General features: G+C 32.6%; 1 protein-coding gene across 2 annotated transcripts in view; it reads right to left on the minus strand.

Moving 5' to 3' along the window:
- Positions 1-702: 702 nt before the first annotated feature.
- fzy (cell division cycle 20 protein fzy) overlaps positions 703-27,148 on the minus strand; it is a 114,563-nt gene continuing 88,117 nt past the window's right edge. The window contains exons 7-11 of one of the 2 annotated variants that reach the window (XM_035373841.2): positions 25,854-26,088; positions 16,592-16,717; positions 13,229-13,346; positions 5,487-5,600; positions 703-1,535 (exon numbers count right to left, since the gene is read on the minus strand). In XM_035373841.2, coding sequence (XP_035229732.1) covers positions 1,357-1,535; positions 5,487-5,600; positions 13,229-13,346; positions 16,592-16,717; positions 25,854-26,088 — 772 coding nt within the window. In that variant the 3' untranslated portion in view covers positions 703-1,356. The remainder of the gene's footprint in view (positions 1,536-5,486; positions 5,601-13,228; positions 13,347-16,591; positions 16,718-25,853; positions 26,089-27,148) is intronic. The other variant, XM_085811021.1, reaches the window with a different exon arrangement.

Here is a 27,148-nt window from a genome sequence, read left to right on the forward strand (position 1 = left end):
ATTTCTTGCATTCTGCATTACTAACTTTTGGGTTCTTTATTTCCACAATAAAACTTATGTTTTCTTTGTGTATGCGCATGTTTAAGAACATCAGCCCTTCCACTAGACTAAATTGAAAAATTGCAATGACAGATGGTAGACATCGCAAATATATTACATTTCCTTGATGAAATAAGAAGAAACTTGTGTATGATTTTGGAAAAGCACATTGATCTTGCTTTGTGCTCATGGGCTAATATATACCAGAAGACCCACAGCGGCACTTATCAGAGAAATGGAACGTGATGTTTTTGGATTCTTGCACACAAAGCAAAAGTGCACCAAATCTCACTGATGAAACAATTTTGGCTTTCTTTTATATATATCTAGATTAAAAACAAAGTGTTTCCAGATGCCAAAAAGAACTTTTTTGGATGCAAATAATGAAGTATGAAGCCAAGCTACATGAAAATTGTGAGAAATTTTAATAAGAGCAGAAAGTCAGGTGAAACACGTTGCAAATTGGGTTGGCAGGAGCATGGTCAGAAATCGGGATAGCTGGCAACTCTGCGTTATTTTTAGAGAATGGCTTTGATCTGTTCCCATTAAAACGGTGGCTCTGCCCAACTTTAGGCTATCGTTTTTTCTACTAGATCTTGATCTTCAGATATCCCAATTACAAAGAAATCTTACAAGCTGAAATCTGGAGAATATGTTGGTCGGTTTTCCTTTTTTTTTTTTTTTTTTTTTTGTTTGTTTTTGATAATACATAGCTGTGATATAATCAGTAAAGTTATTTAAAACATCGAATATGGATTCTGTGTTTGAGCCTAACCCTGCATGAAAAGATGTTTACATTATATTCAACAGTAACATTAGACTTGCATAAATTTTGTAGGCACACTTCAGGCCATATCATAAATTGTTTCAAATTAATGCATGTAGATTATAATAACTTGGCTATATTATGGGCATAGGAAATAGCTACCTCAATCAGTGATAGACATGAATAAGGGATAAGAAGTTAAGTAAAAAGTCTCGAGCAATACTTAACATGCAAAGTGTGATTTTTATGTTTCTGAATGTTATCTTATGTTACTAGCAAAAATTTGTAAACTTATAACTTGCTAACTTCTTAGAAAAAGGGGGCTAAAGTGAATTAAAACTTTAGTATAAATATTAAAAATGTTTTGATTCTTAATTTGAGAAAAGAAAACACAAATATTTTTATTTAATGAAAATTTATTTAAAATACAAATTTCTTACATTAGCTGTATCAAAATAAGTATGTATTTGTTTTAAAACACTTAAAAGTTAAAAGCAGTATCACATATATACACAATTGTAATAACTAGTCTTGATCAATCAATATTGAAATTAACGAATACTTTGTTTCATTATATCACTTCTATAAGACGTTTTCACAGTAGCAGTCTTTTTCTTTTTAGGATCAACTGCAAAACACTTCCATAACCTTAAAGTTTCATCTGCACCAGCTGATATAACCGATGTTCCGTCTGGGCTCATTGCAAGATTTAATACTCTTGATTTGTGACCTGAAACAATGTAAATAATGCTTACAGCTGAGAAATCAAACACAGTTTTATGGTAAGTGTACTTCAGTTGCAGATATCTAAAGAATAAAGTCAGGACTAAAACTTCTGTGCCCAGAACAAAACAATTACAATGCTTAGGATTTAGGTACAAAAGGGGGAAGGGCAGTTCTATATCTCTCATTCTATTCTTTGACCAATTAGTTAAATTCAACTTAAGTTTTTCAAGTCTCGGAAGTGCAACTTAGGCTATTTATTAAATTTATACATAGTATGTTTAATGTTTTAATATATATTTTAAAACAAAATCTGATATTTTCTAAAACAACATGCCAATTCCCCAACCCCCATATTTTGATTCCTATAGCTAAAATTATGCAAAATTTGGTGAGAAATGTAACAAGTATTTAATAAGTATATTTTGGTCTATCTTTCCTCACTTTCCTTACATTATGAAACATGCAGAAAAAAATCTCATTTCTTCTTTCTTGGAATTTTTTAAAATTTTGCATTATGTTGGCTCTAACCTAAGTGGTTCCACCATTTAAAGACTGCTGAATACTGGTTGTTTGTTCTGATGTCCAACCCAGGCAAATGAGCTGGTTGCATGGTTTTTATGATTTCCTCCTGCAATGTGAATACAAGCAACCTTTCCTTAGAAAGGTTCCCCATGAAGGAATTTCTACCCTTAGACAGTTAGCCTCCATGTGCTTTGCAGTACAAGAGCAGGTGTTAAAAATTTGATACAAAATGAGCAATATGTCTACAGAGATGGACACTTTTAAAATCTTTGATATTACTATACTAGAAATTTTTTAATAAATTCTAATATAACACAAAACGTAACAGAAAACGGGAAAATAAATAGAACAGTAATCATACAGTTTTACTAATGATTAGGATTCAAACATTGGCAAATCGTGGTTTGACTTTTAAAAATGAATTAATCTAAATCCTGTGTTTATAATAAAATATATTTTGCTTAAAAAAAAAAGGGGGTCTTTGAAGATAATATTAGCAACCCTTTCGCATATAAATAACAATTCACTTAAGAAATTTACTACACAGGCTAATGTCATGAAATAACTTCAGAATTATGTTTTATTTGTTGCCTTTCCTACACTCAGAAGATAAAATATTTCATATTCTGGTAAATTTTGCCATTGTTAAACATTTCCGTAGTAGAATACATTTTTTATTTATAAATTTTTTTGTTTATCTTTTGACATACTCAGAATTATTGGACTTACAAAACATAATTACTGAAACAGTATGTTCGAGTGACATAAAAATGGATTATGAAAGACAGCAATAAATGAGTAACTAGAGGAATTTTATTAAAAGGCAAACTAGTTGAGTCAACATTACTCATTTTTTTGTGAGATGAATGATTTTTATAAATTATTATTTAAACCAGTGGTTTTCAAACTGTACATCACTCAGCCTTGGAGAGCCGTAAAATATTTTAAAAGCTTCATATTTAATCAAACTGAGACAATCAGTCTCAAAAAGTGAAAAAGCTACAAATATCTAGGTATTCTATGTGGTTTGTTTTTACCTGACTCTGTATAAATGTAGTCACCAGCTTAGAATATTTTTAACAAGAGCCAGCAACGCCGCGGTTTCTTGATCGCAATATATCTCACAACAATCTAACCTGAAAACACGTACAAGTCTAGAATATAAGCCTTGCAAATGGTGTAAATTAAATTTTTACACAATAAAGTTAACATAACTTATGTAATAAAGTAAAAATAGAGCATTTATTGTCAACCATAACATGCAAATATTCAAGATGGGCGAGTATTTGAATTAAATAATTATAACTTAAAATTCATTGAAACCAATAATAAAAATAAAATTTAATATTTCATAAAAAGACTATAATTGTCTAGATAGTAATAATCAATAGAATCAATCCCAAGAAGACTACGTGCTGTTTTCTACTAACTTTTGGGTATGATCTGACAATATATTTTCCCATGTTTTTATAAGAATATTTTTGTATTCATTTTTATTTCAAAAAAAAAAAAAAAAAAAAAAAAAAAAAAAAAAAATTCTCAATTGGACTGAGATCAAGTAAATGGGGTGGAATGTTCAGTTTTTGAAGAATTTTATATAAGAAGAAAATTCTTTTGCAATGCTATCTGTATGTTTAGGGTCGCTATCTTGTTGGAACCAGAAGTAATCTAAATACCCAATTTTGAGATGCTTGAAATAAATCACATCGTAATATCTCTACATATTTTCTCGCATTCAAAATTCTCCCAATTATATTCAAATTACCAGTTCCCTTCCAGTTCATACTATCCTATACCATAACCATGCTTTACAGTTGAACATAATTTTTTTTAAGGAATTAGAGCTATTTTACTTTTTTCCAAACAAAGCAAAATTTACTTTCATCAGTGAAAGTAGTCTTTTCCCAAAATTCTAAATATTCTTTTGCAAAATGAAGCCTTTTCTTATGATTATTTTCATTTATGTATGTTTTTTTCCCCTTGCTTTACATCCAAACTTATGTAGGTACTTTCTTACTGTTCGAGGTGTAACACGAACACCTGAGCAAGATGCAACATCATTAGATATTTTTACACTACTAATAAAAGGGTATTTTTACTGACCTTTCAATCATTTTGCTTTCCTGCTGCTGTAGGAATTTTTGCCACCCTGTCCTTTTTCTATCTCTGATACTTGCAGCTAATTTATGTTTACTTATCACATAATAAACAGTTTATAAATTTAATCTTAAAATTTTTGCTATTTCACAAAATGTGGAGCCATTATTTCTTAAACTTACAATTCTAACATGCATTACTAAAGTCAACTCATTACGCTTTCCACACATTTCAAAACAAATTGAATTTCTTTTTCGTTCACTTTTAGTATTTGAAGTAAGTTTCAACGTTTTTCATTGGTTGTTCAAATACTTTTTCCGCCTTAGAAATTTGCATAATTTTATTTTTCGGCGTTATGACAAGATCACATGATAGCTAATTTTAACTAATGTAAAAATTTGATTTAACTTACGTCATTTGCAATAAAATTTTTGCATAAATTTGTATTGTTCAAATACTTTTTTCCTTCACTATATGTATAGGTCAGAGAAATCCTCTGTATTTTAGAATGTATGGAGAAAATACGATTGATGAAATGAGTATTGCTTTATGCCCCAGTATAGTTATTTTGTGCGGGCTGTATTGCAAATAAAACAAGTAAAGAACATTTCACAAAAAATTCTCATTCAAAAACTTATTAAATACTCAGTTTTGTGCATGATCTTTCCAGACTAATGCAACCATTAAATCTAGGACCAATACAAACATAAATCAACATAAAATCTGTTACAATAACTGTGGTTTTAGTTGATATGTCGAAGTTATGCTCTGAAGAGGAAACTTGAGAAAAAACTGTATATTTTACCAACAAGCATTAAAATTGTTTCAGAAAGCACCAAAATGACCAAGCTCTGATGAAGGAAAGGGGCGCATAAGAAAAAACTGCTAAAGGAAAATGGAACACAAGAAAAGTTTCTTAGGTTGCTGGAAAAGAATTTAATGTTACTTCTTATGAGAAATGCACTGTATATATATATTCATTAGCATATGCTAATGAATATATATATACAGTACAACTACAATTATCTGAACTCCGACTATCCAAATCGCTTTCATAATCAATTAAAGAGAAGCAAAAGGAAAAGAAGCTCAAGAAAAGGAAAGGGAAGAGACAGGAGAGATGAGGATGACGTGTCACTTGAGGAATTAAGCAACATTCTTTTGAAAATTTCTGGATGTTCAGAAGTTAGCACCGAGGATACAGCAGAGTGGATGGTGCTTGATTCGTCAGACCCTGAGTTTCAAATTCTAAACCATGATGTACTTATTGAAAGTACGAGAGAAGAAAGTAATGAGGAAGATGATCTTAATGTCGAAGTTGAAGCAGACATGTTACCATCGGCTCTGAAGTGTTTGGCGGTCTTGAATCTGCATTGAAGTGAATGGAGTGTCAGCCTGAGTGTGATCACATGCAACTTCCCATTGCCAAGCCGATGTGCGACTTGGTAGCCTGAAAACAAATGAAGACAGTCAAACAGCTCACTTTGAGATATTCAGCAAGCAATGCTATATAACATGTACCTAAAAGTGTTGCCTTTTCATTTTAATTAATTAAGACTTTTAAAAAATAGTTTTTGTCTCCCCTTTTCAACATTAGTAATTAACCTTTAAAAGACTGGGGAGTTAGGAAAGGTTTCACTTAAAAAGACAAAAAATCCAAATGCATTTCGACCCTCTTTTAGATTGTCTCCCCTTTTCAACATTAGTAATTAACCTTTAAAAGACTGGGGAGTTAGGAAAGGTTTCACTTAAAAAGACAAAAAATCCAAATGCATTTCGACCCTCTTTTAGATGCCATTGTAAAGGGAAACTACTACTCTCTTGCAACTTTTCTTTAGGTCGCCTTTGTTAATTTTTAGATAAAAGACTAGGGTATAATATAATGGAATTTGTTGAATTTGTTCTCTTTTCTGCTATTTCTTTTCCCTAAATAGGGAAACATATGATGGTGAGATTTCGTAGCTAAATAACTGTATGTTGGAATATTAACTTTTGACATTGCGTCATAATAAAAATAAGCCTTAGCAGCAAATGCACGCCTAAAATCAGTATATAGTCTAATCAGTTTTTAAGCTGAATTTAGTTTAGAATTACATGTACTAATTAAAATTTTTAATTTATACTTGAAAATGATGTTTAACTATTTGTTTCTTGTATAAATCAGCAGCTCGCTTTTTTTTTTTTTTTTGTTTACAAGCATTATGTAACAGCTAATATATAATAATATATAGCTAATATATAATATTAAACAAATTCCGTTTTATTTTTCTTATATTAGTTTCATTTACCTTTACCTTAAGTATTCTTATTCAGTTTAATTTATTGATTTCCCCCTCCCCCAATGTATCCTAAGTTATTTCATCTTTCAACTACATTATTGTTCATTGTTCTTTCTTGCAGTTTTGTTAAGTCCCCCGTCTTTTAAGAGTTAGTTAAAGTGTCCGTAGAACCTTTCTTCGGAAAAAATCCAATTATCTGAATGAGGTCCAGTCCCAGCTGATTCAGATAATTGGAGCTCTACTGTACAGGGTGTTTATAAAGCCCTGGACCCATTTTGATGTTTAATAACTCATAAAATAATAAAGATAAATTAAAATTAATAACATAAATGGTTAGAAAAGTTTCATGACCCTTGCCAATGAACTTCCATGTGTGTCCCCTTCATAGCACAGAGAATATCAAGTAGATATTCAATTTCACGCCAGGTACTGGCAAGCATGTGTTGTGGTGTATGCATTCTCTTTAATATCCGGTTAAAACATCACATACAAAAGTACTAGAACAAACACATCAAAAGTAAACATAACATTGCAATAATTGCCAAAAACAAAAGAGAGAAAAATGCAATTAATAAGCAGACAATATTTAGAAAAGTACAGATATTTAAGACTGGAAAATGAAATTATCTGAAATTAAACACGTGCAGACGATATTTACAAAAGTAAAGATATTTAAACCTGAAAACGAAAATATATAAGTTATTCCATCAATAAGTGCCATAAGTTTGTTTATATCTTCATTATTTTATGAGTTATTAAACATCAAAATGGTTCTGGAACTTTATAAACACCCTGTATATGCATTTGATACTAAGGTATATACCAAAAGAGGGTATATACCATTTTTATATAAATCACTACTAAAGTATATGGCAATATGATTTACAGTGCACTAAAAAAAAATAAAAAAAAAAAAAAAAAAAAAAAAAAAAAAGGAGTTTTTTTCTTTAACATGTATTATAACTTGGAAAAGGATACTTTTGTTAAATATGTCATGACTGGTTATAAAAAAATGAATTGAATGTTAACCATTTGCTTGATACCAATTCTGATGCTATAATAATCAGCCGAGAGCCAACCTTTATAACGAAAAATCATGATCCCGAAGATAGGAAAAAGGCTACTGAAATTTCACTTCTTCTCAAAGAAGTTTTTAGGAAAGAAAGACATTCAACATACTGAACTCAGTTAGATAGAACACAGCTGTACCACTTGATATGCATTTTAAAAATCACATCACATTTAGAGGAAATAGCACTCATGAAGTTTGCTCAGGTGTCAACGTGGAAAACTGGATATAGTCCACAAAAGTAGAGACAAATGTTTTATTTCAGACACACAATACACAGTTACTAACAGACATTGCTAAATGTAAAAGCATTATTGATTGCAAGTATTTGTGTAATAGTAAAACTGATAATAAAAAAAGCCTTCAAGGGTAAACTAATTAAAGAAGGATGTGGTGAATGAAGTAATTGAACTCTACTCATACAGCATACATAGTTGCAGGGATGTTGTATCCACATAACAAAACACTTATGAGCTACAAGCAACTTTGCAATAATGCTGCATTATGACTTCTTAAGTTGACATGTATGAAGTGCATTCGAAGCTGGTACTGACACCACCAGTGATATTAACGTGACTTTAAAAAGTGATAAACTCTTTCCCTGACTTCCATTCACATCAATTCTTGTTGGCCAGGAGAAAAAAATCCCTACCAAGGTCACAGTTAAAGGTTCTCTTTTAACCACGCAACATAAAAAAGGCATTCATGTAAGAAAAGTCGATTTTAAAATTATTAATGTTTTCTAAATAAGTTTTGTTTGCTATTTATTTTGCATTTTCAAATATTATTTACATGCAATTTAACTTTTTGTTAAAATGCATTGGTCTATTTTTCAAAAGTCCTCCTAAATCTTGCCCCCCTCTTTTTCTTTCTTTTTTTGGGGGGGGGTTATTAGAAGAAGAGTGTGAATTTTTAGTTCATTATACAGTTTTGGTACACATTTCGTACACCGAAATTAAACACCTTTAAGAGCTATTGACAAAGCAAAAATTAAAGAACCAACAGTAAATGGAAATTGAATAAATTAAAGCAATTATCTATGCAATTGACTTCACTTCTTTACAGTTTTATGGAAACATATTTGTAAAAATAATTTGAGATTAAAGCCAACTTTCAAAAGTTATCAAGTAATTAACATTAAATTTTTTTGGGGGGGGAGGAACTGAGAAATTTATATTTTACACTTATAATAGATGCACACATTTAAAAATTTATTACTTTTTAATAATTATTGTTTTTTAAATAAATATTTTACAAATAACCCAAACAAGCACTAGCTATGCTATACTTTTAATAATTTCATCACTATTCACAACGATTCTATATGTCCGCAATCTTTCCATACGCAACCAATAATATTAGAACTTGCGCCAAAAGAAAAAGCCATTGGCTGGAGCTTAAAATGCGCAGTTTGCCACACGTGAGGTATAATTCACCTATATTGGATTCCCATATAAGATTGTTGGCGTCAAATCTACAGCTAATAACTAACAAAGAACTTCCGCTTTTAACACTTTACCAATTGAAAGTTGTCTGTGCTTGCTAATTCCATCGATTTATGTTTTGTAGAACAAAAATAGGGAAAGTAAAAAGATCATCAGTCCTTTGAAAAAAAGGAAGAAAAAATATTTTAACAAAGTAGAAAAGGAGATGGATATATAATATATAAGTATATATTTCCTTTAATTTGCCTCGGACTGGCAAATCAAAATTCTATCCAAGGGCCGTAGTTTGCTCATTCCTGAATTAAGGAGTTCAAGCAAATAGGCATCTCACATTGAAGGAATTGCATAAAATCCTCTATGATACAACTCTATGAAGCTGTGACTTTAGGGTACAGGAAACTATGGTCATGATGGATTCCAGGAATGTTAATGGAAGAACACAAAAATAAAAAAATGGTCTCTGCATTTAACTCCCTCACACGATATGCAGAAGCAGGTGATGAGTTTTACAATCACAGTGTCACTCTTGATGAAACATGGGTTTATCAACCCATACCAGACTCTAAGCAATAACTAATACAATAGCACCATTCCTCAAAAGCCAAGAAATTCCAAACTCCAGTTTCAGCAATAACAATAGAACATGGCTTTCATTTTCTCAGACATTCTTCGGATTGACTTCATGCCTTCAGCATCAGAATTAATGTTGATGCATACTGCAGGAGACTGAGATGTCTTTACAAGCAATTCAAGTATGGATATGGTGACAACTGGTGTCTGCTTGATTCAAGACAATGCTTGTCCTCATACAGTGCTACTCAAAAGTTTCAAGTGGGAAGATTTATGCCATTTGCCATGCAGCTCAGACTTTGCACCCATTTATTCATTTTACTAGTGAAACATTTCGCAGGACAAAACATCCATGATGATGATGAGATCAAAACTCAGGTTGAAATATGGTTTTAACTTCTATGACTGTGGAATACAAAAAGCTTGTATCCAGATATAACAAATGCTTGGACAATGGTGGCAACTGTGTCAAAAAAACAAGGCATGTACCTATAAGCAACTCGGAATAGATGTTTTATCAGTTAAAAGTTTTTTTTTTGAATAAGGCAGCGTATCTTAACATCTTTGCTTCATCTGCTAATTTGTTAATATTTTCAACACTACCCCTTAAAGAATTTTCTCTATATATAATCACTTCCTCAATAAGTTTCCTCTTCATCTTTTAATTTTCAAATAAAGTTTTCTGCTTATCTAAAAAATTGCATGTATTTAGGTTACAGAAGATAGAGCTAATTTTTTCGAGGAAATAAGTGTTTGAAATTTACTTCGTAATTTTTAATACAGATATTTTGAGATTTTATGTATTTTTGCCTTCTCGCGAAGTGAGAACTGAATTAATTGAATGAGAATTACTCAATCGTCTGTGAAAAACTGTTTCTTTTTTGTTTTGTTTGCTTAATTTCTTTTATACATCATTCTAGCTTTATTATAGTATTTGAATAGAACATGTGGCAACGATTAGATAATTCTATTCTTTAAATGATATAAATTTTGTGCATTATGAGTTATAATATGAACGAAATATATACGTTAACTGTTATATAATTATTAATACTAATTAATCTAGTGCCAGAGTGTCGCTATGGTAAACAAATACTAGAGTGAATTTTAAAGAATGCATTTATTCTATTGTGGTTTATGCGCTGTCAGCGAAGTAGATTTAATTTAATCCAATAGGTTTAAATGAAATGCAAGAAAAAATGCATATAATTTAATATTCCAATACAAGGAACTCATGTGGTGTACACATCAGATTTTTTTTTTTTAATGAACGCGCATATTTTCGCCGTACCAAAGCCGAAACTAAATAAACAACTTTTCTTCCTTATATGCAACGTCAGATGGTGAATCATACTCCCGGAAATTGCTTTCCCCCCTTTCTCTGCATTAACGTAACCTATGGTGCGCGCGAGAGTACAGACAGGTGCACGTCATTCTATTGGTCAAAGAATTGCAAAAACGGTAGAAAATTCCGGTACATTCGGTATTCTTTTCCCTCCCACTTCAAATACTACACACATTTGAATTTCTATGAAGATTTTAATAATTTGCATTCTCGTTGCACATGGTGAGTTCATATTCTTGTTTATTATCATCGTTAAGCGTATATTATGAGCATATGCATGAATATTTATAATAATATAGTTGCAGTAACTGCCGAAGTATAGATAAACTTCCAAAAATGGGTGTGTTCTTGCACAGATTAGCTTTCTAAGGAATAATATTTAGAATGGCTTAAATAAAAGAAAAGTAATCGAATAGTCAATTTTTTAAATTTTTTTCCAATACATTATACAGTACGGAGGTTTGAAGGTTCACCCTTTCTCCACAAAATCTCTAATCTCTGAAGCACCGAACTTACTTTTTTCACTGTCCAATCTGGATTGAATAGGACTAAAAGTTTTTGCGATCTACCCGACCCAAGCGAAGATTGATTCTATTCTGGAAATTTAATGCAGTCTTTTGAAAATTAGAATCAGAAACACTCCAGATTAGTAAGTCTCTTCCTTTTCCTTTATTTAGTTCTTTATTTTCCGAATACCGGCAGCTGTTGATTCCGATTGTGTAATATCACATGTGGAAGAATTACGCCGCACGTATTGCGCAATAACGTTTGCGGTATTTTTGCAGAGATAACTAATTTTGATGTTCACTCTGAGATTTGTTTATGAACACTTAAAAGAGTTTTACTGTGCTTTATAAGCAGAATCTCAGTTCCGTTGATCTATTTTTATATGATTCACATATCGAAATGTCAAAATCATTTACTTAGCGGAGAAATCTAAAGAACGGTTACAATCTCCCCCACTCCTCTTTTTCACTATCCGGAATATTCGGCAATTTGCGAGTATGCGAGTTAGTTAAGCTTTTACTGTTAAAGGATGACTGCATGAAGCAATTTCCTGTCTTCTGATTTCAGAAATGTGCCTCTTTTTTACTTAAATTACTTTGCTTGGAATATATGTTAAAGGAAAACTGTTATGCAATGAAAATTTAGAAAATGTTCAGAATTTTGATTTAAGTTAAATTATTTTATTAATATGAGTGGAAAAATAAATTGTATTTATTATTAGGTGCCAAACGAATACAATTAATAAGGCCTTTTATTATTTATTTTCTATATTTTGAACTGAAATTTTATCATTAAATCTTGTTATATAGTTTAGTTCTGCATAGTTTTTTTTTTTCTCTCATTGTACACTAATTCTGTAAATTGAACTGTCATTTATAATTAAAAAAAAGTTAATTGTTTTCCATGGTTGAGGTAATGCTCATTCTCTTAATAAATATTGCATTGCTCATATTTTAAATTACAAGTCTAATTTTTCTTTTAAGGTTATGCAGTTGTGTATAATGTAATTAGACAGGTGCTTATTTTTTCCTTAAAATGTGGCTATGAACCCTGATAGAAATCCAAATGTGGAGGGAAAAGAATACCGAATGTACCAGAATTTTCTACTGTTTTTGCAATTCTTTAACCAATAGAACGCCATGCACCTATCTGTACTCTCGTGCGCACCATAGGTTACGTTAATGCAGAGAAAAGGGGAAAAAGCAATTTCTGGGAGTATGATTCACCATCTGACGTTGCATATAAGGAAGAAAAGTTGTTTATTTAGTTTCGGCTTTAGTACGGGGGAAAAATGCGAGTTCATTAAAAAGAAAAAAGAAGAAAAAAAAAAAATTAAAAAACAAAAAAATAAGGGCTTTAAAGGAAAAGTAAGCACCTAAAAGGGCCTTTATATTTCAAATATAAGTACTTATAAGGACTGCTACGAACCCTGTGTATGCAGCGCAAAAATTTTATTTCAAACATGAAAATTGATAAAGGAAAACATACGAAGACTTTTTGTCTAAGGAGAGGTAGACTACACAACTCCAAAAGAAGATGTATAAGGGGGGAGAGACTAGATATGCAAAATTTTCATATTATTTTGCATACTTTTTAAAAAATACCAATACTATACATAACACTAATATTATACATGACATTTCAATTAAAATTACATATTTTACAGAAAAGTCTAAAGGAAACTTTTTTACTGCACAACAATCATTATAAAAGCCTCTTCTTAAGAATGCTACTGCATTCTCTTTACTTTTATATTTCATTGGAAAAAAAGCAATTAGATAAGATGTTATTAATTTTTTTAACTAGTAATACTAAACAAACTGTATGTTAGTTTAAAGAAATGCTAAATGAAAGAAGTTTTACCTGTCAGTTCACAGATTTTGGTCATACAAGGATATTTCCAGATGATCAGTTCATTTTTAGCAAATCCATGACCTGATATGAATTCTTTGTATTCTTTAGACCAAAGAAGGGCACATACCTGAAAATAGGAAAAATAATGTAATGTGATCTCTTAAGATCATGTCACTTTTACTTCCTCACAAAGTCCCAAAATATCTTATATACGAGGTGTATTCGGAAACTATGTACCGTTTTGGAAAAAAAAAAAAAAAAAAAGTAAAACAATTTTTTAGAATCCAATTTTATTTTAACATCAAAATACATGTCTTAAACTATTTTTCAACATAGTTTCCGCCAATGATCAAACACTTGTCATAGCAGGTGACCAGTTTTCGTATACCATCGTCAAAGAAACTTCCTGCCAGTTTCGATAACCACGACTCCACAGCATTTTTCGTGTCATCGTCAGATCCAAAGCGCTTGCCACCAAGCTTGCGCTTCATGTGCAGGAACAAGTGAGAGTCGGACGGCGCCAAGTCTGGGCTGTACGACGGGTGATCAAACTGCTCCCAATGAAACTGTCGATTTAACGATTGAGTGACACCAGCAGTATGGGGCCGAGCATTGTCATGGAGCAACACAATTCCTTTACTGAGTATTCCTCTTCGTTTGTTTTGAATGGCACGCCTTAGTTTTGTTAAAGTCTCACAATATTGTGCCGCATTAATGGTTTCACTTCTGGGAAGAAATTCAGTAAGCAAAACGCCTTTCCTATCCCAGAAGACAGGGCACATGATTTTTTGTGATGACATTGTCACTTTGAACTTTTGTTTTTTCGGAGAATGAGTGTCTCCACTCCATCAATTGTTGCTTCGATTCTGGTGTGAAATGACACACCCACGTTTCATCATCTGTCACAATTTGGTTGAAAAAGTTTTCTCCCTCATCACTGTACTGCACGAGAAATGTCAGGGCACTACCAAGTCGCTTTGTTTTGTGAACATCAGTGAGCATTTTTGGAACCCATCGGGAACACAGTTTGCGATAATTCAAGAGGTCAGACACAATTTCGAACAAAACAGTACGTGAAATTTGTGGAAATGCCTCTGAAAGAGTTGTCATTGTGAAGCATATGTTCTCATGAAATGCTTCATCAACTTTCCTTACCAAATCATCGGAGACAACAGAAGGCCAACCACTCCAAGCCTCGGCGTGGACATTTGTTCGACCTGCATTAAACATTCTTACCCACTTTCTCACCATTCCATCACTTATCGCGTATTCACCGTAAACTTTTGTCACTTGACGATAAATTTCGGCCGGTTTAACATTCCTCGTGTTCAAAAATTTAATCACAGCACGAATCTCACAGTCAGCGGGAGAACTAATTGTCTCAAACATTTTGAATGTGCACAGCAAACTGAAAACACAACATAGAGCAACCAAAATGGCGACAATTGAAAGTCAGTGAACAAGAAAGACTAGTGTGCATGCGCGGGACGCCTACCACAGAGCTGCGACGCGGCTAGAATGAAACAGTACTTAGTTTCCGAATATGCTACATACTCCAATTTCCTGATTCTTACTCAAAGAAAAGCTCCCCGATTCTTACTCAAAGAAAAAGCTTCCCTTATTCTGTCATCTTGATTCTTTACTTCTGTTTTACTAAAATCTTTTTAAAAGATTTATTTTCATCTCATGCTAAAATTTTCTTACCAATAAATAGATATTACAGCCAATCAATGATGCATAAGATCATTAATTTAATTTCAGTATTACAAAAAGGCATTGCTCAATACAGTATAACTTAATCATATAAAAGCCAGTTCATCTGAATTTCTTAATATTTTGTGACAAGTGTAATTTTATAAGAGTGCCATAAATAAAATAGGTTTCAAACACCTTATAATTGGTTATTTACAAAACTTCTAACATTATATCTAATGCATCCAATATTATGTCTCTGCATTCAGAATTAGATCTGATGGTGATGATAAAATTTTGAAATAACATACAGAAGATCGCAAACTTCTATGCATTTCTCAAATTTTAATTTCATTTAAATAGTAATATACTTTTCTAATATTTTGAACTGAAACACTTTTTGAATTGAATTTTAATTTTATTCAACAGTATGAATTTAATTTTAACAAGTGGCAATAATAAACATTTTAATTTAAGAGAAGCAAAACACACAGTGCATCTACAGAGCTTCCAGCAAAGCTATTAAATAACTAAAGAACATTTATTACGATGGCATCTCAACTTGCTTTTCTTATCTCCTTGCATGTTATACAAAAGATGTAGTAAGTTGTTCAAGCCAAAATTAAACACAATGTATGAGAGATGTGGTATGTCGTTTGGGAAAGAGATGACATACAATGATTTTCCTGACTATGTTCAGATATGTAGATATATTTTCTTGAATTATTAAATTCGCTTGAAAACACTTTCAGAAAGAATATTAAACTTTGATATGGGCAGTGAAAGTTCTGCTAACATCGTAAATGATTTGAAAGATATTTTAAAATATTTTTCTTGCACAAAAATGTTGTAAGCAACTGGTTTGTGAAGATGATAATTACAAAGACCACAATAATTATCACAATCAAAGCTACGGATTTATAAAGAAAAAACTAATGAATCAAATATCTGGATTAACACAGAGGTTTCTGAAATAAAAGTGGCAACTTTAATTCAGTTAGGAGAAAACAAAAGAGAATTAGACATTTGGAATATAATATTTAATTATACATTCTGCGAAAATATTTTCATGGGGATGAATTGATATGCAAACCACATATCAAATAATTTAAATAAAAGATGGAAAATAGGCAAGACTCAGTTTTCTGTAGATTGGTAATGAAATAAAAATATATTTTGCACAATGTGTAATAATGGTTGAAGTTAAAAACTACTAATTGCAATGCTCCCTTACTTGATCAAAGAAACTTCCCAACATATTGGAGCTCAGAAAAACATAAAAATAAAATATTAAGGATAGAACTGTCTATTTGATTACTTTGGGTGAAATAGTAGCCAATTCTTTCATTTTAGAGAATCAGTAATATCACCAGTTACCCTAAAATCTTTCAAAAAAATGTGCAGTATTTGGACAATAAGCAAGAGCAATAAGCTGATATTGGCAATTTATGATCACCTAAAAAATAAATTACAACTTTATTTAAGTAGAAATTTGTATTTTTGTAAATATAGTAGTAAGTGTGGTGCTATTACATTTTGCTATGATGCTAAAATTTTTTCCTCGTCGCTTTGATTGCTGACAAAACTGAGAAGTATCCATTAAAATACTGGGGTCAGTAAATAATAAAAAATTTTTAATTCGAAATGCAACATCACAAATTTTAATACTGTCATAGTTACCTGAGATTTAGCATCAAGAGTGTTTAAACACGAGCCGAAACTGCAATTCCAAAACTTAATTTGACGGTCAGCAGTTCCACCCCCAGTGGCTAAAATATTTTGTTGCCAAGGGCACCATGCAACAGCCTGTGGGAAACAAAATAAACATGTGATTAATTATATATGCCATATTTTAGTGCATGGAAGACACCGATACTTTTTAACTTACGGTAGTCCTCATGGCTGAGGTTGAAGGCATACAGACAAAGACAAGTCATGACTGGGTTTTGACGAATCACCAATCTTTATTTTCACACATATTAAGCACATATTACACATTCATAAGCAATTACAATAATTTTAATATACACAGATAAAGGCATACGACATCATTTTAGGCAAGTAGGCACAGTAGCCTGGAGATGTTAGCAGTATATATACCAAGTAGGTGCATAATCATAGCTAAGCTGTGACTGGTTAATTTTTAGTCCCATTTTTCGAGCAGCATTATGTAACATGGAAAGATCTTGAATTTGGAAGAACAGATGAATTTAGGGGAAGGACATAAAATCTAGAATAGTTAATTTTGAGGTTGCCAATCATTTCTTAGTGTAGCCGCCATATTTTATTATATCTTACATAATTATATAACTAACAATTCTGTCAAGGAAAACAAAAACACACTATAAATTATCAAAATATGAAATAAACATAACAAAGCCAATGCAACGCACTGTGGGAAAGAAGATACCTTTTCCACTCTTTGGTAACAGTTTACTTTTGGATGTAGAAACATTCTTAGTGGAGACTTTAAATTTTTAGACCATTAGTTTATTTTATGTGAGTATGCATATACACTGATGGCTAACATAAATGCAACACCCTGAAGGAAGCATGCAAATAACATGAAATTTACAACATGCATTAGCGGAGGTGATGTATGCAAATGATCAGAATTTCAGCGCAGATGCACGTCACGTGCACCTGACGCCACTTCAAAGTGTATTTAAGGCTTGGAGTTTTCGATGATTTCAAGTTTGCCAATTGTGTTTTTCTTGTGGTTTTTTTCAAAAAAATGATCAATTATGCCTCGTAGTAAACAGCGAGCATCGTTTGATTAAGTATCCGAGTTCGACAGAGGAAGGATAGTGGCCTACCGAGAGTGTGGGTTATCTTTCAGGAAAATCGATAGTCGTGTTGAACAAAACCAAACAACTGTAATGCGGATATGTGACTGTTGGATGCAGGAGGGTACGATGGAACGACATGTTCAATCACATCCACCTCAGTGCACCACTTCATGTGATGACAGGAACATTGTGCGCATGGCAGTGACGGATCGCTCAGTCACATCACGAACCATAGCACAGCACATTCGGTCTGTAATGCATCATCCAGTGTCTGCGTGTACCATTCGACACTTTACAGCAGAGTGGTCTGTCTGCAAGACGTCCATTGCTTCGTCTACCCTTGACGCAGAACCACACACGTCTCCGCTGCCAATGGTGCGAAGAAAGAAGGATGTAGACGGCAGAATGGAATGAAATTGTCTTTACTGAGGAGTCACGCTTCTGTCCACACCACCATGATGGTCGGATTCGACTCTAGAGATACCGTGGAGAGAGGATGCTGAACAGCTGTGTTATGCACCGCCACAGTTATGACACACTGGTCCTGCACTGGGTATTATGGTATGGGGTGGTATTGGATATCACTCTCGCACCCCTCTAGTACGCACTGCCGGTACTTTAAACAGCCAACGCTACATCTGAGGTGTTGGAGGCAGATGTCCTTCCTTACCTTCAGGGCTTGCCCACAGCCATATTTCAACAGGATAATGCGCGGCCACACGTGGCACGAATTGTTCAAGGGTTCTTTGTCAATCGTCAGATTGAATTGCTACCCTGGCTGGCTCGCTTTCCAGATCTTTCGCCGATAGAAAACATGTGGTCCATGGTTGCTGAATGATTGACCCAGATTACATCCCAAGCTGCCACACCAGATCAACTTTGGCAACGTGTGGAAGCTGCTTGGTCTGCTGTACCCCAAGAACATATCCAAAGCCTCTTTGAATCAATGCCGAGGCGTGCGGCAGCGGTGATCTCCAACAACAATAGCGGCTACTCTGGCTACTGATTCTGGAAGGAACCACATAGAAGTCTATAAATTTAATCATTTGATACTTGTTCAACATGTTATTTACTAAATAAATTTTGTTGTGATATCTCTTGTCCTTCTTGGTGTTGCAATTTGGGTGACCAGCAGTATACATCTCCCTTCTTTGAAAGTGTTACCAATGCATAAAACATAAAAATTTTATCTTAATCTTATGCACTTTTAGCTTTTTGGGGGGTTGCCCAACATAAAATGTTTAATTTATCTTATTTACTTCTATTATTATAGTAATTTTATGTTATAAAATTATTTTAACCATTCTGCTACTTTTACTCATTTACATTTGTTTGCTCTCTCTCTCTCTCTCTCTCAAAAAAAAAAAAAAAAAAAAAAAAAAAAATTCAAATTTTGAAATAAACTGAAAAATATTTATTGCTACTAATTTCCTTCATTTAGTTTATTTTGTGGTCTAGATTACGAAGAAATATGGAGAAATGTTCTTCCCCCCCATGTGATAGGAATTATTCAGAAATGTTAAAATTTTGAGCCAAAATATATTGTGTAATAACACAACTGTCAAGGAACTAGGATATAGAAGAATATGCAGTGTTTAGTTTGAAAATCCTATGAAATCATCTACCTATGAAATTTTTGGTTTGGCATTCTATTACCCAAGTTTCTCTAATGTACTTAAACAGCAATTTTGATTATCAGTAGAGTAAAACAATAGTACTGAAACTATTATCAGAAGTTTTGCAGTACAAATACCTAATAATTAAAAAGCACAGTATTAAATATTATGAATGTAAGAAATGTACAGTAAAAGGGCAGCTAAAATTTTTAAAATTTTTTATAAATCTATTCTGTATGATAGCTTTGCAAAGTCAGCTTTTAAATTTCTCTCTCTTTCAGAACATTTCCATCTACAAATATTCAAACTATTTTATTGGTAGACAGGGTGCTGCTTGCAAAACTGCTTCACTCACAGGCATTTTGGAGGGGGGTGGAGAATTATATATTAATAGAAAATTAAATTTAATGATAGGGCATAACTGAACTCAGTACTCAATACACTGCACAAATTCAATTTTCTCTCTCTATATATATATACAGTGGTATTTCAGCACAGATGATTAATCTATTACGATCTTTGGATGTATACCAAACATTTTTTTTAATAAGAAATAAAGGGAAAATAATTAATCTTTTCTATAAAAAAAATACTGATTTAATAGCATTGTAGAGGCCCAGTTATTGCATGAGTAACAATTATTTTTAATTTCAGGTATTTGATATTTTTGCATGTGTTTAATTTAGTAAAATTAACTTTAATATTTTGTCGTCATTCATATTTATATTTCTTTTATGAGCCGACCAGACGGTATAGCAGTTAGATAAGCCTGGGTTCGAATCCCAGAGAATCCATGATTATAACTGTCCGTTCCTTCATAGGAGGCAACACTGGCTGCCTATTAGGTACCTCCACAGTAAAATGGAACACCACTTCTGGCCTTAGGAGCGGCCAATGCTGAATAGATAAGTGCCCACCATTAGATTAAAAAAAAACTTTTATGCTGATCGGCAACAAGTAGTTATTCATGATTTTTTTTGTTTAAATTTTTGATTCTTTTGTTTTTGTTATTCAATGTATCATCTCATTTTGATAGCTAAAATATAAAAGCAGTAAACTTTTTTATTCATTAATGATTCTTGCTGTTTCTAAATTATAATTCAATTTGAATACTGGTAGTCAAGGCAACAGCAATGCTGATGCTCATGAGTAGTTATAGCATTGTCTTGAATTAAACAAGTGCAGTGAGTGCAGTTATGACTCTCCCAACTTGAGTCATATTTCAAACAAAAATTTTCTCTTTCAAATAAGACTGTTTAAAAGTAGATGTAGAGCAACCACTGTATTCAAAATGTTTAAAGTTTATATTAAAGCAAACAAACAGTAGACGTGAAAATAATCATGGAAAATTAAACAGAAAAGAAAAGGCATGGCCATGCACAATCCCTTCAAACTAGAAACATCATGGCCATCCTGCTTTCTAAAGGGTAAAATAATACAACTTCATCTTCATTTTGTAAAAATTACCAGCTCTAGCCACAATTTTTGTAAAAATTACCATCAACTACATAAGAACTTAAATTTTATATCTAAACCTCTCCCTCACTGTGCAAATGCACATGTGTGCATACACAACTGCAATAGCAACAAAAAATGGAAGACAAATAATAAAATTTAACTGAACTTTTAAAACATGTATAAAGCTGCAGTACGATAGAGCATTAGTTGATATAAATTGTTCTGGATAAAAAAGGACATACTGAACTGGCTCTAACCACAATCTTCATCACTTTTATGGATTGTGGCCGGGCCACAATCCATAAAAATATGACATAAGAACACAAGGAATAATAAATTTGAATTACGTGAATCCACATGGCATACTGAGGATACATTAAATTACATATGCATGAATATTGAAATGAAAACCAATACTATATGATAATAAACCATAAAACTATATTCCCTGTTAATTTAAAATATTAATAAAAAAACTGATGAAATTCTAGATGTCTTTTCAGGAAACAACATATATGTACAGTTCTATCAGCTGCATTCCAACCTTCATCAGTTCACTCCTGAAAGTAATTTTATAATTTTCAGAACTTATTTAAAAATAATTTTTTAACAAGACAAATGGCCAAAATTAATCATTAATAGTGAAACTGCGGATTTCATGTCAATGCAGCTCCACAAAAACTAAAATAACAATTAATAAATTGATTACACATTCCTTGTTATTTTACATATATGTAAAGATATGTACACATAAATATAAAATATCTCAGTTTTTATTTATTATTGTTCACCCTGAGGAATTCTAATGGTGCAAAATAAGAAACAACAATATAATGAATATTTTTTCATGGTTAACTTCTGTTAACAGGGGTGTTTGTGGGACCCCCAAAAATCCCCTGAAACTTTTACGGACTTACTACAGACATTTTGGAGTTTCGAGAAGGGAGGGGGAAAGAAATGAAAAATTACAATTATGAAGTATTGAATGACCTAATTATAAAAGTTCAATGAATTACTTTTTTTGCAAAATTAATAACCATAAATTTTCAAACATATAAACTACTACATTTTATGCAAATATTTTAAATTACATGAATTAATTCTTAAAAAAAAATTATCTAATTTCTGCTGCTTTTTTTTATTTTCTGATGTTTGTGGGCTTGTCTTTCTTTTGTGGTGAACTTCATAATTGCAGGAAGGTTGACTTTTATTTTCCTCATTTACAGTTGAAGAAATTTCCTCGAGAACTGCACATGCAGAGGTAGAAGCAGTTTGCTTTTCTGCTAACGTAGAAGGTTTTTCAGAGACTTTTATAGGTGACTCATCTGAAATACATGTTTTTAAGTCCTCTTGATATGTTTTCCAACTTCTGTTCATATTCAGTAAGAGATCTTTGTGAACTGGATCAGTCATTGCATTTTTTGAGCCATATTTTTCACATGAGGTTTCTTTAGAAGCCATTAAATCATATTTAATAGTCTGCACTGCATCTAGGGAATCAATCTTAAGAGAGGTTCTATAGTCAGTGACAAGTGTATCCATCAAGTTGAATGCACTTTCCACTAATGGGCCATGGAAGTAGCTAAGGCAGGCTTTGACCAATTTAGATAATAATCATTTGTGAAATCATCTTTTAAATTAAAAACTTTAGACCAATATTTATCAATTGTACACTTGACTTGATTTCCACTTTCATTAGATGTGTAGAGCATTTCTTTGGTGGTATCAATATCACTCTGGAATAACCTTATTTCAGCTTCTACTTTTGACCTTTTCATTATCACTAAAAATATGGGACATAAAAGATGATAATTTTTCAAAAGCTAATATTGTACTGGTTTTACCTCTTAGCTCTGGATCTAATGCTGTAAAACTAATTAGATATGAATTTTTAAGGGGTAATTTCTGTTTCATATGCTGTGCTGTATTAGTATAAGCTTTCATCAGAGAAATTTGGAATTTTTTTGCTATTGGATGATTTTTTGATAATTTCTTCAGGAGAGTGGAAGCTTCTGCACCAGTAAATATTACTTTGCTAGGTAGATGGAATTCTGGATTTGTGACATCAACCTTTAATAAATCATTATAAGATGTGCACTCTATATTTTCTGGCTTCATAAAAAGAGAGAAAATTTTTCCCATCAATTTATAAATACTAGAATGTATTAAATGAAGCATTGGTTTTTTTGTTTCAAATAATTTAATATATGTGTTGAACTCTGGTAATACTGCTGAATATAATGCCATATGCAATAAAGTTATGTTTTGCATAACAAATAACTTATTTAGCATTATTTTTTCCCGAGCTAAAGCATCCTTTGTGAGTTGTTGGGAATGCAAGCAAGAATACACCCCTTCAACAATTTTTTTCTGAGCTGCAGAAATATTTCTTTTATTGTCACAGTTTCAACATAAGAAAAATAATCCCCTTTCTCAGTTTTATCCAAGTAGTGAAAATAAAATGCAATAAGAGCATCCCACAGATCTTTGATTCTTTCTAAAACACATAAAATGTACACCCATCTATGGTCTGGTCTCTTCAAGGGCTTAAGTTTTTTAATGGCAAGGGATTCACAGATTTTGAAAAAAAAATTTCTCTTTTACTGCAGCTTTTCATATCAAAATAAATGTCATCAAACAAATCTTCTAAGCATCTATCAAAACATGAAGCAAATTTTTTTGTACAGTTATTAGCTGTGTGACATGTGTCACCATCAATATCTAATAAGTGGGGTGCTTTGTTTGATCGTAGTCTGGTTTCAACACCCTTTTTTTTTTTTTTTTTTCATGCATTTTGTTACACAAGTCCATTAATACACTAGTTAAGTTTTCCCATGGAATATTATTATCTTCAATAGTATTAACAACTGCTTTAAAAACAGCTTCTGATTTTCAAGATTCCATCTTTAGAGATGCAAAAGGATGAACTACAACTTCATTTTGATTGTTGTCATAAAACTGCATCAATATTGACAGTATACTTTCTTGAGCATTGCTTGTACTTTCATTCAAATTTAGAGAAAATGGAGTCTACTTTAAAGTTTTATTGATATTTTCCTTAATAGTTTTTGTGACCCCATATTTCATCTTATAACATGCAGTAGTCCTGGACATTTCCAACGAGTTTAGTGCCGTCTGATTGCGGCTCAACTGTTTGCAGAGTTCAATTAAATTGGGAGCTACATTGAAAGAAAGAGAATTCTCAGCGATAAACGAAGTTATTAATACCTCTTGGCATGCTTTTCTTGTCACTATATCCAATGGCCGAGCATCAGTCTCCAGTAAGTCATCAGTATTTTTTTAATTAGCATAATTACTTAAAGTCATTGAATGTCTAATGCACTTTGAATATTTTATGTGCATCACAGTTTTAGAATGATTTGTGAAAGCCTTGAATCCTTCCCCACCATACTTCAGCAGTGAGTTACAAAAACACAATATGCTTGTCCAGCAACATTTATTTTCTTGCACCATGTGCTGATGGTATCCCCATTACCATCTTTCCGTTCAATCCAATTCCACCTAAATGCATTCCGGACACCTTCTTCTAATTGTATAATATCACTATTTATATCGAGAAATTTCATAGTGAAATTCTCTTGCGTACATAAATAAAAAAATATTTCAATAAACGAAATGAAAAATTTACACGTGCATCAATAAATGAAACGAAAATTTTACACAGCGGAGAAAAAAAAGTTGAGAAGCGATCAATGACAAATAGCTAATACGGCAAAAAATCCCCCTTCTCTACTTATTGGCGCCACGCCAGGAGAGATAAGACCTTTGAACCCAGAGTCACGTGATCACACATCTGGTCGAACGAAGTCTCTCCCTTTTTTCTCCCGCGCCTACTTGCCGAAAAGAATCCAGAAGAGAATGTCTGAGAACCGCGGGAATGAGTCATAACTCGCAATAAGGAAAGAACAAAAAAGAAGTTTTTCCTCGCTTTTCACGCATTATCACTGCCTTTGGAGAAAGAAAGGAAAAGTTTTCACCACACACACTGACCTTGAGTTTTCTGCTTTCAAAGCAAACAAAATTACCCAGATCAAAATAAATAATTCATTATTATTCCTACTTCCTTTTGAACGACGATCCCCGGAATTTCCGGGTATCGAAGTTCAAAATCCCCGGAATTCCGGGGTTTCCCCGGAGCACGAACACCCCTGTGTTAAGCCTGTATGCAGCGGAGGGGGGAAAATCAATCCCATCACACTACAAACATTTTATAAAAAAGAGAATGGACTACAGATTTTTGAAAAATAAAGCAAAAGAAAATATAATTCAAACAGGTACAGAGATTGCAGCACTATATAAAAAATTTACGAATAAATGTTTTAGAAAATTATATAAAAACAAGTGAAGAATTATAAAGCCCAATTAAAAGCAATATTTACAGCAGTTTCTGGACAAAGAAGGAACAAATTTCCTATTTGGGAATTTCAGAGCACATAATATGAAATAATTTACGTAAAATAATTGTTAATAACATGAACTCTAAATATGCAAACATTGTATTTAGAAGCGAGAATAAGAGTAAACATTGCCGCTTGGAACACAGCTATAAAATATCTTTTAATAATTTATAAAATAATTTGCAGTTTTCTTGTACAGTAGATTTCATCAATGATACACGTTTGTTACAATTAAAAAAGCAAAACTGACAACTTATTAAATGTATTATGAAAAAGATTTTTTTTGCTTGTTATCAATTCCTTTGAATCTCCAGATCTCTCAAAAATACTGAAAACATACTGTGAGAATTTGCGCATTGAAGAAATTATGATATAAACGAAAAACTCTTTTATAAAGCAAACCCCTAACAGAAATGTAGAAACATTAGCAAAAAAGGGATGCCTGCAGAAATAATTTGCTAAATGTAGCTACACTTATGTGAATTTATCGAGATAAGCCAAAACTGCTACACAGAATTCTGCAAATAATACATAAATTGCGAAAAACACTTTGAAGGCTTGATGTTTGCAAAACATTTAAAAATCATTTGGAATATTTGTGAACTGTGCCCTTAAAGATACCAATGATTTCAACAAACTAAAACTAGCACATAATTTTTACCTTCACAGCGGCTTGATGTTCATTAAATGTATGCAAAGACTGCCCATCCATCTGCCCAATTCCTGCATTAGGCGTCCATATATTAACCAAATTGTCATTTCCACCTGAAGCGAGATGTCTTCCATCAGGCGACCAACGCAATCCGCAGACTTCTTGTGTGTGGCCAGCCAAAGTTCCAACTTTATGTTCAGCAACTCTGACATCATGATGGTGGATTGCTCCAGTTCTACAACCACTGAAAATATAAATGTGTGTATATATAATGTGGTAAATATAGATATGCAAGTCAAAATTTTAATTGTAATTTGTCCATAAAATTTATCTTTTAATTTTATTATTTCCACTTCCAGTCTTAAAAACAATAACATTTACAGGGCCCACCCCCAACCTCCAATCGCACAGTACGATGACCAGGCATGTGGCAGGTGGTTGGTGTGCATAGTAGGCAACTGCGCATCTTTCCCTCCACACGCTCTGTTACTGGCGAGTTCAACATGCCATTTCCTGTTGAGTTGTAGTCACGTAAACATGGCTGTCACTACTGATTCTCCCACCAAGTGTGAATTGCAAGCTATTATTTGTTTCTTGCATGCAGAAGGGAACAATGCAGCGGAAATTCATCAGAGAATGAGTCGAGTGTATGGAGACAGCTTAATGAGTGATGGGCGAACTGATGTGCATGATCAAGGACGAAGTCTGTCGCTACATACAAAATTGTTCAACGAGTTGACCAAGCGGTTAAGGAAAATCAAAGGTTCATTATAAGTAAATTATAGATAAAATTTCCGAAAGTTTGAAGATTTTCCCTGTACTCTATCGTTACTGAACAATTGCACCGCAAAAAAGTTTGTCCTCGCTGGGTCCCACAGATGTTGACTGACAACTACAAAACTCATCAAATGGCTGCAGCATTGGAGTTTGACAGTTACAATACTGATGGAGACGATTTTTTGAAATCCATTATGACAGGTGAGAAGACATGGGTTCAATATGACACGCCCGAAATGAAATGACAATCATAAAAATGGATGCACACAAATTCTCCAAAGAGACCCACATAATTCAAATGAACCTTCAACAACCATAAGGTTATGTCAACTGTTTTTTTGGAACCAAAAAGGTGTGTTGCTGTGGAGTTTATGCAGCATCGAACAACAATTAATGCAGATTCATATTGTAAAACTTTGCGACGCTTAGGGAGAGCTATTCAAAATAAACGAAGAGGCATGCTAACTTCTGGAATTATTCTGATCCACGACAATGCCCATTCTCACAGTGCTCGTGTAACGCAACGG

This window comes from Stegodyphus dumicola, chromosome 2 (assembly GCF_044657685.1).
Source record: "Stegodyphus dumicola isolate Sdum_Otavi_A_Nest chromosome 2, ASM4465768v1".
NCBI lineage: Eukaryota > Metazoa > Arthropoda > Arachnida > Araneae > Eresidae > Stegodyphus > Stegodyphus dumicola.